General features: G+C 39.4%; 2 protein-coding genes across 4 annotated transcripts in view; one reads left to right on the forward strand and one right to left on the reverse strand.

Annotated features, from left to right (window-relative positions):
* Window positions 1-16,517, forward strand: part of COG5 (component of oligomeric golgi complex 5) — a 334,355-nt gene extending 317,838 nt beyond the window's left edge. Inside the window, exon 23 of one of the 2 annotated variants that reach the window (XM_053897953.1) lies at window positions 14,656-16,517. The gene's annotated coding sequence lies outside the window, so the exon portion shown is untranslated. Of the gene's footprint in view, window positions 1-1,821; window positions 2,720-14,655 lie in introns of those variants that run through there. The other variant, XM_053897952.1, reaches the window with a different exon arrangement.
* HBP1 (HMG-box transcription factor 1) overlaps window positions 1-16,910 on the reverse strand; it is a 30,111-nt gene that overhangs the window by 5,865 nt on the left and 7,336 nt on the right. For both annotated transcript variants that reach the window (XM_019451183.2, XM_019451182.2), the window contains exons 2-8: window positions 15,528-15,711; window positions 13,320-13,548; window positions 9,698-9,836; window positions 9,221-9,332; window positions 9,022-9,134; window positions 6,782-6,938; window positions 5,962-6,106 (exon numbers count right to left, since the gene is read on the reverse strand). In XM_019451183.2, coding sequence (XP_019306728.1) covers window positions 5,962-6,106; window positions 6,782-6,938; window positions 9,022-9,134; window positions 9,221-9,332; window positions 9,698-9,836; window positions 13,320-13,548; window positions 15,528-15,711 — 1,079 coding nt within the window. The remainder of the gene's footprint in view (window positions 1-5,961; window positions 6,107-6,781; window positions 6,939-9,021; window positions 9,135-9,220; window positions 9,333-9,697; window positions 9,837-13,319; window positions 13,549-15,527; window positions 15,712-16,910) is intronic.

Raw genomic sequence — 16,910 nt, forward strand, 5'->3', positions numbered from 1 at the left:
TATTATTCAGCCAAGGCCATGCAGCTACTAGATCCAGACCCAGATTTGTCCACCTCCAAAGCCCTAGGTTTCCTCACCAAAACCATGGTCCTCCACCTTGCCACTGGCTAACGTCAGGGTGAACACACAATAGATTAACTGAAAATATTACCTGAGAAGTAGAGCTGGTGTAGACAACAGCCTAAAGATTACACCGGTCAAAAGATTTCTTTTTGTTCCAACTGTGTTCATGCCTACTGCTTCTACTTTTTATCTTAACAGAAAGCCTTTTATTCTAAATCCAACCCCTACTTCTCTCCCTGAAACAAATTCTGATAATACATGAAAACAGGTTGATACTAACTACAGAAACAGTATCTACCTAAAGGTAAAGCAATAGGAGATTATGAATTATTCCAGAAACAGATGGAGAGAACTAAGTGCATGAAGCCCATGCCAGTCACCGCACACAATAAAAATGACTTCTACCAATTATCAACCACACAACATGTGGGTTTTTTTTAAAGGTATTACATGAAATAAATATGATGCCAAAATCATCTAATCAATATTCAGCAGTCAGGATTATGTCAAAGAAACAATTTTTGCTATCTCGATCCCCTCCCATATATAATTTAGAAAAACAAAACTAAACAAACATTATAAATGAATTGACACAAAATTATTAATCTCCACTGAAGTATTTATTTACAACTTGAAATACCAAGATTTAAATAGAAGCAAGCTAATTACTGAAATCTGAAAACTCTACCATCTAGTGGTACAAATGTAACTCTTCTATTTCCATTATGGATACAACTTAAAAGTAGTTGGAAATATTCAATCACAGAATTCAGATTTTGATATGACTATAGCATTAAAATATTACACAAAATGTCTAAAACAAAGCTTTACCTTTGCCACACTCAATTCTTTCTCCTTGGGATGCCCAAGTGACTTAGTTGAGCATCTGACTCTTGGTTTTAGCTAAGTTCAAGCCCTATGTCAGGTTCCATGCTGACAACACAGAGCCTGTTTGAGATCCTCTTTCTCCCTCTCTCTGCCCCACTCACACACTCTCTCTCTCTCTCAAAATAAATAATACACTTTAAAAAAAAATTTTTTTTAAAGTCTCTACCAGTAGTTCCTGAAACGTGCCTTGTTTCATGCCTCCACTTTTTCTCCCTGCCATTCCTTAAGCTCAAATACCCTTTCCCACATTCACTAATGTTTATTCTTTTTTCTATTTTTTTAAAGTATATTTATTTTTGAAGTGGGGGGGTGGTGGAGAGGAAGGGAGGGAGTGGGCTCAAACAGGGGAGGGGCAGAGAGAAAAGAGAGATTCCCAAGCAGGCTCTGAGATGTCAGTGCAGAGCCCTGTGCAGGGCTCGATCACACAAACTGAGATCATGACCTGAGTCAAGATCAAGAGTTGGAGGCTTAACCGACCAAACCATCCAGGTGCCCCCCTAATTTCTATTCTTTTTTTTTTAATTTTTTTTTTAACGTTATTTATTTTTGAGACAGAGAGAGACAGAGCATGAACAGGGGAGGAGCAGAGAGAGAGGGAGACACAGAATCTGAAACAGGCTCCAGGCTCTGAGCTGTCAGCACAGAGCCCGACGCGGGGCTCGAACTCACGGACCGTGAGATCATGATCTGAGCCGAAGTCGGACGCTTAACCAACCAAGCCACCCAGGTGCCCCCTAATTTCTATTCTTAAAAGAAAAACTCCACAGTAGTGTTGTGTCTATTAACCATAGTCATAGACACTCACTTTAATCCTCCCTTCAACATTATCCTTGTACAGACTTTTTTTTTTTTTTTTTTTTTTTTATACAGAGCCATGGAAAAGTTCATTGATTTATCCCAGCTTCCACAACAAATCCGCAAAGCTAGGATCTGAATCCACGCATCCTAGCTCCAGAGCACCTACCAGGCCACATCTCTCAATCAGCACACACCACACCGTACACATTTACTAATCCATTTCCTTCTCTAGACTGGAAGCAAAGAAGCAGGCCCATGTCTTAACAGATTCTAAATCCCCACGCCCAACACATACACTAGGCTCTCAAATTCAAATATCTGATGACTAATGAAGAGGTGAAAAAAAGTTCTGCAGAACATAATAATGTAAAATTTTAATTGGGTTCAGACCCCACCTCTTCCACCTACTAGTATGACTTGGACAGAGTAAATAAACATCTAGCCTCAGTATACTTATCTCTAAAATGAACTGAACACATGCCATGTAGTGTGGCTGAGCTGCCAGAACAGTGTCTACAAAACTCAGGGCAGAGGCTGGCACATAGCAAGTATTCATTGGGGTATATATTATTATTACTGTAGAAATAGCCGAGATTGATAGAACACAAAATTTGGAGTCTCGAAAGGATACAGACTTGAATCTTGGTTCTGATACAAATGGCTGTTTCTGGTTCCTTAAGCACTGTCCCCTCCCCCACCGCCGGTAAAGTGAGGCTATAATCTCATAGGATTGTGAAGATTAAGTATGTTAACACATGTACAGCACCTGGTACACAGTGGACACTCAGGAGTTAAATTCTATCACTTGAACAGAAATGCTAAATTCACAAAGTCAGAAGTGACAGTCTGAAACCTGCCTGATGCCCAGAAGACTGGCCTCAATTGTGTCTGGAATGGGCTTCTTCAAATCATACTCTCACTTAAAAGCCTCCTTTCTACCAACGAACTATAAATTGTGTTTAAAAGCTCATCTATGGCTGACTTCTGGTCCTTACCAAGGTAAAATCTAATCAGATGTCCTTCCCTGTACAGCAGGACCCAGGAGCTGCCCCCAAATCCCCAGACTGTCCTGGGAACCGATTCTGGGGTTTCGTTTTGGACAAGTGTTTCTTCCTGCCTTCCTTCCCTTTCTGGCCCTCCTTATACCAGACAGCACTTCCCTTAACCTGCCAAGTCACAATCTAATCCACAATGAAAATTCAGTCAATTTCATGCTTCTCAACTCTGTCATGCTCTTTTCTCCTGGATGAAACTGCCCATTTTCCACTCCTTAATGGGGAGCAGAAAGTCACTCCACAGGAAAATGAGACCAATGTCCAAGGTCATCTTAGGGGTGACTGCTATTCAGTATGACCAACTGATGAGAACCTACCGTCTTGGAAAAAGAATTAGGTAGGTTAGTGTTGTTTTTGCTTAAAAAAGGTTTTTCACTATGCAAAACTTAGTATGTAAAAAATGTATTTAACTTTTATGTTAGTTATAAAGTGTACAAAGGAGTGAACCCACAACCTAATTAAGAAATAGACTATTTCTACTCTAAATAGTTCCACATTTGCCACCCCCAAAGATAACCACTCTCCTGAATGGTTTATCATCCCCTTACTTTTTTCAATATTATAAAAATAATACATTATTCATAAAGAGAACATATAAACACTATAGTGTTAATAGCATTATATTAATCTATAGTAGCATTAATTAGGTTAATATATCCATTGTATCAACATGTAATATGTAAACATTCTGTTATGTGGCACCTGTAACACAGCGGGCCGGACTGCTATCCTGAGGGTATCCTTAAAAGGCTGGCCCTGGACTAGCATCTGGAATTGCGATTTTAGGAAGGTTCTCTTTATTCCCACCCTGGTAAGAGTAGCTCATTGTGCCTCAATTGTGTGTACAAACAACATCGCTAGCCCTAAACACCTGCTTTCCTTTTGGAAGTCTGGAATTTGAGTACACGCAAGGCAGAGGCAACCTGTGCGACCAGCTCCCAGTAAAAACCCTAGTGCTAAGTGTGTAACAGCTTCCCCGGCAGATGCCAGTTCATCCCTATTGTTACAACTCACTGCTGAGAGAAATAAGGGTGCTGTGCGATTGCGCTGGGAGGAGTCCTGGAGGCCCGGCTTCCTCTACACTTCACCCCACGTGCCTTTCCTTTTCAGGATTTTGCTTCATATCCTTTCACGAGAAGAAATCCTAGGCAGGAGTGTGACTACACACTGAATCCCATGAGTCCTCCTGGTATGTCACTGAACCCAGGGGTTGTCTTGGGGATCCCCAGCATAACTGTGTAATGTATGTTATATACATTAAGTAAAAATTATATAAATGTAATTAGATTTGTAATTTTATTAGATCTATTTCCAAAGAATACACACACAAAAAATGGAATTCTGATTCCACACACAAAAAATGGAATTCTACCATGTATTTCTGAGGCTAATTTTACTTAACATTATTTCTAAAATTGATCCATGTTTCAAAACATATGGCTGTGGCTCATTCATTTTCCACTTAATGTTGTATTGGTTTCCACGTTGTACAATCCTGAGCAACACAGCCACGATGACCTAACTTATACATCCCCTTCTGCGTGTCTGTAAGGATTTACTTCTCTAGGGCACACACACACAGGAATGGAATTGTTGATACTCAGTGTTCTAAGATAAAGCCATATTAGGGGCACCTGGATGGCTTGGTCGGTCAGGTGTCTGACCCTTGATGTCTTGGTATCAGCTCAGGTCATGATCTCACAGTTCATGGGATTGAGCTCTTGGTCGGTCTCTGAACTGACAGCACAGAGCCTGCTTGGGATTCTCTCTGTTCCTCCCTCTCTCTCTCTCAATAAGGAAAAAAAAAAAAAAAAAGATCAAATTATCTTCCAAAGTTTTTCTATCTTTAGAATATTCTCACCAAAACATACGAGGTATCACTGACCTACATCCTAAGAGTACTTAAGAGTATCAGACCTCAAAACCACCTCATTTCTCTTGAATTTGTAAAAAGAACAGAGTGTGTGAGGGATGTAACCAAATAACATTTAGATTGCAATCTGCAGACGTTTACTGAGCATAAAGCCTGTGCCAGGGCCTGTGCTAGGTGCTTTTTTAAAATAACAGCCTCACGTATCCTTTCAAAATAAAAATATATTAACCTTACGTTTTATTACATTAAATTAATGAAATAAATAAAACCTATAGGCCAGCAGGTATTCTGGATTCTCTTAATGCCTATGAACTTAATAATTATCTTAAAGAGGGACTCTGGGGTGGCTCAGTGGGTTGGGCATCTGACTTCGGCTCAGGTCATGACCTCACAGCTGGTGAGTTCGAGACCCGAGTCAGGCTCTGTGCTGACAGCTCAGGAGCTTGGAGCCTGCTTCGGATTCTGTGTCTCTGTCTCTCTCTGCCCCTGCCCCACTTGCTCTCTCTCTCTTAAAAATAAACATTAGCAATTATCTTAAAGAAAAAATGAGTTTTAAAATTCCAGATACCTATAAACAGACTTTCTCTAGATACCTTCTGGGAGTAGGGGAATAACTGCCCCGGTTGAGCCAGGCCTGCGGGGTTTCCAGGAATGCGGGCCTCTCAGTGCTGAGACCAGAACAAACTGAGACAGCTCATCAACCCCCTCGAGCATCAGGACACAGGGGTACTTGTTCTGTTCTACCACATACTAGCAAGAGGATGTCCAAAAAACTCACTTCCCTCTAAGATTTTCCAAATGTCAAGTGTTTTTGCTATTTTTACTATTTGTTAATTCATGCTACTAATGCCCTTGGTCGAAATGAATTATTAAAGATACAGTTATGGAAAGAAAAGGACAGTTAAGTACAAAAAAACACTACTAAGAGACTTAAGGACTGGTTAAAACAGCTAGCCAGATACAGCAGTTTTCTATATATATAGAATAACTATCAAAGTTGATCCGTTTAGTTCCTGGTCACGTAACATGTGGTATTTTTTCTAATCTAATACCAAATGTTTATGAACTCATGGTTTTCCTGCGTGATGACTATGTGTAAAGCTCCCCTGGAACTATTACTTTGTTAGTTCAATTACCGAATATGTTTTCATTTAATCATATTGCTCTAAGTAGTCCTTTTATAATCTTCAAACCTTTGAGGTTTAGCCTCCTAAATTTCTGACTTTGCAACCATTAGAGAGGTTAAAGGTAAACGTTAACAACAGGAAAAGAATCCAATAATACCTTTTAAATGTATCAAAAACACCTGAATCATCAAAATTAATGGCATCGGGGTGTCCGGGAGGTAGACATACATCACCAATATGGATCTCACAACATGGAATGCCATGCTGTACCACAGTCAGGCTTGGATAAAACGATGACCAACCTAAAATCAAATCAAACAGCAGTTACATAAAGGATAGGGATTGACAGAAGGGACCCTAATTATTTATTCTACAATAGGCCCTTCACTTCTGAACCTTGAAAATAGGTTACTACTTAAGTCTCAGCAGATTTTTAACATGTCCTGTATCTTTGCCACAAAATAAGTCCCAAGTATTTCCTTTAAGCAGTGCGAAGCTCTCCAAAACTTGTTGGATTCGGCGTTTTATTAATATACAGATTCTATCAATCAACACCTCCATCAATTTACAAGACAGTAATAATCGGTGTCAATGACCAAGACCACAAAACAGCCTCTGAATTATTTTTAACATGGTGTTAGTGTAATAAATCTCTGAAAAGTGATTTCAGTGCAATTACCAGAATATCACATTCCCCCAAATGATACCAAGATAACAGAGAGCTGCTTATATAGTAAGCTACCTGAATGTACGAGTTCATACCCAGAGGAAGTGCAGCCCCACCTAACGACTGCTAAGACCCTAAAGCACCATTAGGAGTTATTATAAACCCCTTCTATGGTAGTTCTGTGTAGTTTGAAAGAAGTTTGCCCTTCAAGTTTTTTTCTTAATCATCAAAGAATTATACCACAAGACATCTTTCCAGATTTAAGAAGTTTTCTTTAAAAAGTTACTATAAATTCAAATTGACACCCTACCTTTATTTTTAACATAGAAAGGGTGGTCCAGCTTACACTCTACAGTAAGTAAGCCATCTTCTACTGTACCAGGATCAAAAGTCAACTTCAGTACAGACTCGCCAAATGATACACTTTCTTCATGTGATAACAACTTTAGACCATCAGAACCATAGCCCTGAAAATACATGCACAGAGTGAACAAACAATATTTAATTCAACACATAATGAAGTTCCTATTATGTGTAAGAGTCTGTAGAAAAAGTAAAATAAACAAGACAGGATCCCTGTCTTTAGGGTCCTTGCTTTCCACCCAGTAGTGAAGAAAGGCACGTATATAAATCACTGCAATGCCAAACAGACTGGCACAAGCACTTCACTGAAATGTAACAATGCTAATGCACTTGATACAGGGAGGTGTTAACTCAGAGAGAGGAGGCAGGGTTCAGTTCCCACTGGAACGGGGATTTAAAAGAATGAAACCCAGAAGGTAGAAGAACATGCCTCATGCCAGGAACAGGCGAAACCAGCCTTCTCTGGAGAGTGCTGAGTATTTGCTAAAAATACCAGGGGGTTCAGAGGTGCGGCAAAGAAGACTGAAAAGGAGGGCCAGTTAGTAAGCAAAGGAGTCTAAAGGACAGGTGAAGTGCTTAAACTTTCCTTTGAGAGGGCACTGGAAGTCAATGCAAGTATTTTCACTAACCACTGTCAACTTTAAGATGATTAAAGTCTGCAGAATAAAAGGTGCCTCTAGTATTCAATTTATTTGAAGATATGATGAGAGAAACCCATCACAGTCTTAAACGGACAAGTGCCATGGTGGTAGAAAAGGGCTAAATTTTAATCCAACTGATATTTTATTGAGCAGTTGGCACACACCAGGGGCTAGGTTCTGAAAACACATTAACAACCATGATCCCTACCCTTAAAGTCACAGAAAAAACAAGGAGACCGACATGCCACCAGCTAGCTATTGTGTCCGATCCTTATGACACTAGTGCATGAAAGAGGTAGAGAGAGAGAAGGAGGACTGCACAACACCTCTAAGGAAAGAGAAGTGACCACTGAGTATGAAGGTGGGGAGGGGAACACTCAACTTCTTGGTTTTCAATCTGTCAATCAAGAAGGCTAACAATACCTTTAAAAGAAGGGAGAAGAAGTAGGCCAGGAAGGGGAAGAAAAGGTGAGTCCAGGCTTGGTTATACTAATAAGCTGAGTAGGAAGAACTGACTGTGACTCATGCAGGTGTCCAACATGCAGGTGGAGGCCACAGCCATGTTATCTGTAACTACATTATGGGATCTTCTCATTCCTAGAGCTACAAGGTGTCAAAACTGATCCAATCTATTTTCAGATTAGGGAGCCCACACACAGTGGGGTCAACAATCTTCCCAACATTAGTCACACAGACAATTGCTAGAAGAACCAGAAAGACAATCCAGGTTTCCTGACTCCAAGACCAGAGACTCAACAGTTAGTAACAACAGCAGGATCAAAACAGGAATTTTAAACAAGCACACTTCACATGCCCAATTCCTCTGCCTACAGTGGAGATGGAGAAATTAAAAGATTGCAAAGATTAAGATTTTAAAGGCACTAACGGACATTTATCCTAACTAGTGCTTCTGCTTATCAACTTAAAAATGCCAATGTTTTATGGGATCATTTAAAAAGTAACTTCATATAATCAACTCTCAATTATCCATTTGGGAATTAACCACTTTGTACATTACATAAGATAAAAGCCTTGGTTCATTTGTTCATTGTATTTTTTTTTAATGTTTATTTTTGAGAGAGAGAGAGAGAGAGACAGAGTACAGTGTGACAGGGGAGAGGGGCAGAGAGACAGGGAGTCACAGAATCTAAAGCAGGCTCCAGACTCTGAGCAAGCTATCAGCACAGAGCCTGACACAGGACTCAAACCCACAAACTGTGAGATCATGACCTGAGCTGAAATTGGACACTTAATCGACTGACCCACCCAGGAACCCCCATTCATTTCATTTCTCCCAACGTAAAATGTATAAAAAGAGCTAAGGAATACATCATTTTCCCATCTCAGAAAGCATAATTACAAAGGTGAACCTAAAGACACTGCTGCCCTCCATCCAGCTAAGCATAACACAGTCACAAAACTTCCACCTAAAACGTAAGGTGTCACTTAAAGACGAAAGTAAATGGAGGATACTCCTAAAGATTAATAATAAGCCTATGTTTTCTCACGAAAGACTTGGGAAAAGTTTTACAAATTTTAAATCAACCTTGTGAGTGCCCACTTGGAGATCTTCTTCATTAACGCAGCCTTCAGTTCTAGCAAAATCTTCAACATCCTGCCATTCCTTTTTGCTTCCCTTATGAAAGCACAGTCGTGTGCCTAAAGTTTGAGTAGAAAAGCAAATATTAGCTATCTGACTAGCATGCTACATAAGTAAGCTGCAAAAATTCAAGTTGTTTTTTTACCTTTCAAAAAACAGTGCCAAGCAGTTGAAGGCCAGGAATTGCACCATCCCAAATCATCATCATCTGAGAGGGAGGACATGCAGAAAATGCCAGATTCTGACTCACTATTTGCCTATGGAGAAAAATATCAGAAACTTTTTTATTTTGTAACATATTTTGTTAATATCTGTCTTTATTCCAAGGCTTCAGGCTCTCTCCTCATTAGTGGATAACTTAAAACACCTGTAAACTTAGCAAAAAATATGCCTCTGAAAACTGAAGTTTCTGGAAGTTTTAGTTAAATGCATGTTCCCAGTGGTAACAAACTTTGCTAACAGTGAACAGAGCTGTATGTAAAATATAATCCAGATCACCAGCAGAGCGATGAGACAATTTCCCATCTGCACGTGCTTCAAAAGGACTTCACAGAAAAGGAAAGTTAACATATTTCACTGCTGTGCAAACTTCGTAACAGTTTCATCTCATGAATAAACTCACCCTTTCATGTCTGACTGGGGTTTCCTCCTTCCAGTGATGATGAGGGAAGGCTGGCTCACTCTTAGAAGAGGACACCGGTGGAGGGCGCGCATAGGAATGTAAACTTTTGCTAGTAGCTATGATGTGTACAGGAGATGATCTAAAATAAGGAAGCAGTTTTAACCATAAAGCATAGGTCCTTAAAGCAGATCTTTCCTTTTGATGAAAAGAACTTCATATTCATAATACCAATGTTATCACATAGAAGACACCTACGGAAAACACTAAAGACATCAAGATTTCATTTGTAGTCTGCAGTTCCTTAGTTTCTTACCCAAGCCCTCTTCACACATTTCAAATACTGTTCTTTTTTTCATATTTATCCATGTATTTTAAATTCAAAGTTACTTTCACCTATTCACCCATTTTTGTATCAGCAAGTACATACAAACGTAACAAATAATGTGCAGGCTCCCTGTCCACTTCTCTCTTCTACTTTGCTGCAGTCAGTATGAACACGGCATCTCAGCCTAATGTGACCAACACTTCGAAGCCTCCGTCTACCAACCACCTGTCACTGTGCAGATACAATGAACTACCTGAAGCTACAATGCTTAAACTTATTCTAGCAGGAAGCAGCCTAAATGGAACTTCCTGTAACTGGACACTACTTCCTATTTCCTGATACAGGCTTGTCAAAAACCATCTACTCATAAGGCTAGTTATCTTCCCACAGGATCACCTTTGATAAGAGTCAACTATTCCCAGGAGGAGTAACACTAAAAGCAGCACTCCCAGTCAGGGCGCCCAGCATGTGCACTGCGCTCTGGGAAGCAGCAGAGAGGAAGACTGCAGGTCTAGGAGACCAACCAGCCCAATGGTCCCCAATCAGGACAGTTCTCAGAGATGCAAAATAGGAATCTGGTGCTTAACAGAAAAAAGTATATGCATGTCTGGACTAACCCTCTTTTAAAAAGGGGGAGAAATATCTTCCTTTCCGATTCTTCCCTTACTCCCTGAGAAACTGTGTTAGCCCCTCAATTTTTATTTTACCCTTATTAACACTTTTTCATTATATCTTTGCAGAAGTTACTCTGGAATAAGAGTCCGTAAAACTATACTTTGCCTTCATGTTACTATCACTTCTTAAAAACCCCTCAAATTTCTAAGTGTTTTAGCACATTCTCCAGTCAATTTTGGATTTCAAACGACAAATACTTAATGATTCATCTTTGCTCCAGTTCTTCCTTTTATTAAAACATTTATATCTTCATGGAGTATTAAAGAATGGCCAAACTGCTAAAAATTCCTTAAGTATATCCTGCCTTCATGACTAATAAAAGAAAATGGGTTTATCAGTTCTTCTGTTGAACCATTTAAAGAGAAGTAACAATGCAATGTTCTGAAATGTATATGGCCTAAATGTTCTGTAAAAATTAACATGCCACAAGTGTCTAAAATACCAACAGCATCTCTCCATCCCTCTATCTATGCAGGGGTAATGTAAACTTTACCTGTCCTCAACCCCTTGGTACTGTACAGTGACAACTTCAGACATCCAAAGCTCAACAAGTAACACGGTTCAACACGCTACAAGAAGGAGCACGAACAGCCACTAACAGTGTTAGAAGGCAGGAGAGAGAGCAGTGAGAGCCTCTCGGTCTTGTTCCCTAGGAGGCAGGGAAGCATAGAAAATGCTGCAGAGAGGAGTGCCTGGGTGGCTCAGTCAGTTAAAAGTCCGACTTCGGCTCAGGTCATGATCTCACAGTTCGTGGATTTGAGCCCCGCATCAGGCTCTGTGCTGACAGCTCGGAGCCTGGAGCCTGCTTCGGATTCTGTGTCTTCCTCTCTCTCTGCCCCTCCCCTGCTCTACCCTGTTTGTCTCTGTCTCTCTCTCTCTCTCAAAAATAAATAAACATTGAAAAGAAAGAAAGAAAGAAAGAAAGAAAGAAAGAAAGAAAGAAAGAAAGAAAGAAAGAAAGAAAGAAAATGCTACAGAGAATAAATTTATATCTTAAGGAAAATATTCCTTCTTTACTTATGTTTTTATTTATATCGATTACCTACCTTAAAGGTTTGCTCAACTTTCCATGAACTATATTAATTCTAAGTTTGCTACTAAAAAAAGAAGTGTTATCTCTAAACTAGAAAAAGACAGCCCAATGGGAAGATCAGGGTCTGTTTTTATAACTGCCAACAAATTTTTAGCTTTTTGACTATTTTTTTCTTTCTAGGAAATTTTCATGGAATTAAACTGAAAAATTTAGTTAACTACATTGAATTTGCCCTAATCAAGACCAATATCCTGCCAAACAGGGGGGAAAAGAAAACACAGCAAAATTTAATGGGTTACAAGAAAGCCAGAGCTTCACACATGAAAAGTTTATGTCTTAGCAAAGAATTACAGTAAGTTAGAAGCATTACCAAAATTCAGTTATTCCTACATCATCTTGTATAGACTATGGTCTGTCTACCCATGTGAGTACAAATCTGGGCACTTCTCTCCCCTGCAAACTATTGTGTTTATCTAGGTCATTTTACATAGATAACTTTGTAACTTTAGGGATAACTAGTGAAATATTATCCACTTAGGTCTCTCTAGGAATTTTAGTTCGAAGCTTCCATAATTTCATAGCACAGCAACTCATTTGTGGAAACTCTAGTCCTCTGGTCTGGGTATACGAAACAGTGGTTTTTACCAATGGGGGTCCACTTTTATTAAATTCAAGATTTTAATATTAGCAATTTTAGTTTCCACAAACCAGTAAATAACGTAAGCTCACATATACTGTGGAAGAAAATAAACCTAGATCAAATGGAACCAAATTCAAGGTTGATAAAATTTTTAAATAGAATGTTTATTATAGGGGCACCTGGGTGGGTCAACTCAGTTAAGTGTCCAACTTCGGCTCAGGTCATGATCTTACTGTTCCTGAGTTCGAGCCCCAAGTCAGGCTCTATGCTGACAGCTCAGAGCCTGGAGCCTGCTATGGATTCCCCCACTCCCTGTCTCTCTCTCTGCTCCTTCCCTGCTTGTGCTCTCTCTCTCTTAAAAATAAACAAATATAAAAAGATTGTTTTTAATGTTTATTATAATTATGGTCCTTTAGACAAGTATAATTTTCATTTCTCTAACCATAAATATATAATAAAAGTATTTCTTGGTGTAGTTTACTTTTTGAGGACTTTAAAACATTTACTAAAACTTTTTAACTCATATCACTTTTTTCTTAATGTTTATTTATTTTTGAGAGAGAGAGAACGAGAGACAGAAAGAAAGGGAAAGAGAGGATACAAAGCAAGCTGCACACTGTCAGTGCAGAGCCCAACAAGGGGCGTGAACTCATGAGCCTGATCATGACCTGAACAGAAGTCAGGTGCTGAACCAACTGAGCCACCCAGGTGCTTCTCATAGTACTTTTATCTACTTCTCAAAATATGAAACCATGATATTAGGTGAAATATCTCTGCAGTCATTATAAAACAATGAGCTCAATTCCAAGGACTTTACTTAAATTCTAATTTAAGTAAACCATTCATCAGATGGTTAGTAACATTATTACTTTTAAAACTAGAAAAAAAATAAGTAACTCTTTGCAATGATACAAGTTTTCGATAAAAATATAGCCAGCACTCCTCCCACCTGTTGTAGAATGAGCACTGCATAAGTGGACTTTGCGGACTGGTGGCGATATTTGCTAATTCTGTTAGCCAATCCACCTCATTTTCACCGTAAGTATTTTCTGATATGTCTGAGGTATTCTGGTTCCAAGATGGTCTTGGATACTCTTGATGTGAAACATCTGAACTTAGCTGGTATATGGCAGATTGGGTAGGATCACTTTGAACTGCCTGAAGTTCAGGAAGGTCATCTGCAAATAAACACACTCAAAGTTATAAAAAAGACATTACTAACACAGGGAACAATATTCTAATTACAGCTAAAAGAAGTCCTTAAATGTGGCTAATAAATTTTGTGAGAAGTATAAATTTGAAATGTTTTCTTGAATGAAACAAGTTTCATTAAAAAATGTCATTGAAAAATGACACCTTATACATTCAAGGGTCAACAGAGCCTGATGGAAAAATAGACTTAATGAATATAAATGTATTAATGACTTGTAATTACCACAACTGTTCACAGACCATAAAAACGAGGTATGTGTTTTGATTTTTTTTTTTACAACTTACCTGGAATTAATCCATATACCCCGAAGACATTTTTATGTTAACATGTTTAAAGAGGAAAAAGGCATTTTATGTGTACATATATATACTTATTCATATACTTCATTACCCAGTTATAGAAAATTACTGCAATATTGAGAACAATTTTCAGAGATGAGATTAACATCATATTATAAGGTTTAGGTACTACTTATTCAACTTTATGCTAAATTATTTGTTTTGACTGAGGAGTTCTAAACTCAGTAATATCTGTTGGTTATTTTTTCCTAAAAGTGTGTTCCCAAGGCCCATGTACACGCCCATGTACATGCCACAGCTGTGAACACCAAGACTGAATTCTAAAAAAATTGTATTAAAAAAAAAGAAAAAGGAGGGGAGAAAAAGCATCTTGCAGGCCTTAAAAAATTCTTTATGAAACACACACCTACAACAAACTACAGGTCCCAGGGTCCCTTCAATATATCAGTCAGGAAACTCTTCTAGTGTTGGGAGTCCTTCTAAACTGTTAGGAAGAACATATGTGCATACAATTCCTATTCAGGCAGACGACTCAGAACAGCCTACTAAAGCTGAGATGTCTTACTTAGAAGTACTGATTCAGGATATCCACTCAGAAAACCGACTCGAAGCCCTCCCCTTTCGCTGAGCAGCCGGAAAAGATCGCAGCAACCTAAGAAACCCCCCTGTAACTCTCTCGGTGATGTAGCGATGTCCCTTCCCTCGCAGCCGACAACGTTCTTGACCATCACTTCTTTATTTGTGGTGTGTCACGAGCTCATCTGTCTTTCCAGTTCAGGAAATTAACTACTTTCAAACTGAAGTAACGAGGAGTGGTACGAGTTTTTGACAACCCTGGGCCCTGACTTCTGACTTCCTCCCGACACTAAACTGTAACAGTGAAGCATCAACCGCTGAATAAACTGGTGTTCCTCGCTCACCAGCACCGGCAACCCCTTGGCGTTCAAGCAGTTTATGTCCCAAGACCTTGAGGATCTCCCAATTCCCAAAGAGCATCTCCTCTGGCTCAGCACGTGACACAGTTACAGCTTCTCAAGGGTTTTGTGAACACAGAAGAAAACCGCGTATTGAACGCAGCCGAAGCCACGCAGAACGACGACAGGGCAGCAGGCTCAGGTCACGCACTAGCTGTTTACTCGTCAACACCAGCCTCACAGCACCACCATCCCAAATCCTACCTCACCAAACCCGTGCACTTCTGCAGGCCGCACCTCACGGGTGTAGCCTGGCAGCAGTGATAAGCGCGAGGGTCAGACTTCGAGTTCCAAGCGTCTGCTGTGATGTCCCCACCAGAGCAACAAACCAACCAGCTCACAGGGACGTTTCAAAAGGAACATGAGCCACATGCAGGATTTCCCGGAGGTGTTTAACACCCACCTTTTACCCACCGCAGCAGATCTGCCCAACTTTTACCCACCAAAGCAGTTTCGTTTGGTAATTTGTAAATGAGGCTCTATGATAACCATAAACAGCCCAAAGTTACGTTGGTCTTAAATAATATCTTACGAGCAATAACAAGAGTACACTGAAAACTCCTAAGTACAAAAACTTCAGGGACTTGTAAGCAGTTGAAGGCAGGTGGAGAAGCTGGCTAACCATAAAAGTATGAATCTCAGATTCCTACAATGCTTTAAATTTTGTTTACCAAGCTCCATGTGCTCATCACAGGAGTTGTATCCAGGCGAGGATGGCAAGTTCTCAGTACACTGAAGCAACTCCAGTGAGTCATTCATTCCTGAAGGTCTCTTGTCCATCACCAGCAGGAGTTTCTGTACTGCATTAGGCATCTGATTTGTCTTCACTTCCCACACCATGTTATGGTGCTCCGACTTCAAATAAAAATAACATAGAAAAAAAAGTCACGTCGTGTGATCTGGAGATTGCGGAAGGATGAAATCCATCAGAGACGCCTCATGTTGCATCTTTCACTTAATCATACATTGCATTCTGTATCCCCCTCAAGTCCCTCACACCAGGCAGATTCCCGGAGTTCTTGGGCTACGACCATGTAGTCAGCACTAAATTACACCCGGATCCCAAAGGATCTGAATTTATAAAAGTCTTTTCTTTAAAAAAGAATACTAGCACCATTATACATACTTTTACTTGTTTAATCGGGTAACTCTGAGACCCAAAGAGAGACCAACAAAACCACTTTTTCAACTTGTATCTTCAAATTTAAAAGAAAATTAACACACTTTCCTCAATTAAATTAAAAAAGACTGAAGAAATATTCTATTTCTTTTTCATTTTCTGAAAATTCTATTTCAATTTTTCTATTTGCCAACTGTATGGTTTCCTCATCTCTGAAAATAAACAGATTTAATACACTTAAAATGGCATTCTCTGAAGGACCTTTAAGAAACAATTTCTTAAAATGCCCGTATGTTATACTTCTCAAAAAAATGAAAATGCTATGTTTTGTTTTCTTTTGTTTGTTTATTTTGAGAGAGCCAGAGAGCCCGCAAGCGGGGGAGGGGCAGAAGAAGGGAGGGAGAGGAAGAATCCCAAGCAGCCTCCACACAGTCAGTGCACAGAACCCAATGTGGGGCTCGAACTCATGAAACTGTGAGATCATGGATGGCCTAAACCAGAATCAAGAGTCAGACGCTTAACCAACTGAGCCACCCAGGCACCCCAAAATACTATGTTTTCTTTATGAAAATGTGGTACCTAGTCATAATAAAGATACCTATCCTTCCGAATCACTTATTTCTAGAAAGATGAATAATAATCATGGTAAATTTAAGCAAATAGTAAATCTACATCTTAAGCCCACAAAGTGATCACAAGGAAGAAAACAACACAGGCTAATATACCTAAATAATTTCCACCGACTAAATTTTGCTATGAAAGTAAAATGTGGTTATACCTTTGACACTCTGCATTTGGACAGTGATCAAATTCGTTATTTAACAGGGGTGACAGCAGCAGGAAGATTTCCCGATATTTCAAAGATTTACTCCAAATCTCATTTAAAAAAAAAAAAAGCTCTAATGTGCTAAGACGAAATACACACACACACAAA

This window comes from Panthera pardus, unplaced genomic scaffold, assembly GCF_024362965.1.
Source record: "Panthera pardus isolate Hobbes unplaced genomic scaffold, ASM2436296v1 HiC_scaffold_8, whole genome shotgun sequence".
Classification (NCBI taxonomy): domain Eukaryota; kingdom Metazoa; phylum Chordata; class Mammalia; order Carnivora; family Felidae; genus Panthera; species Panthera pardus.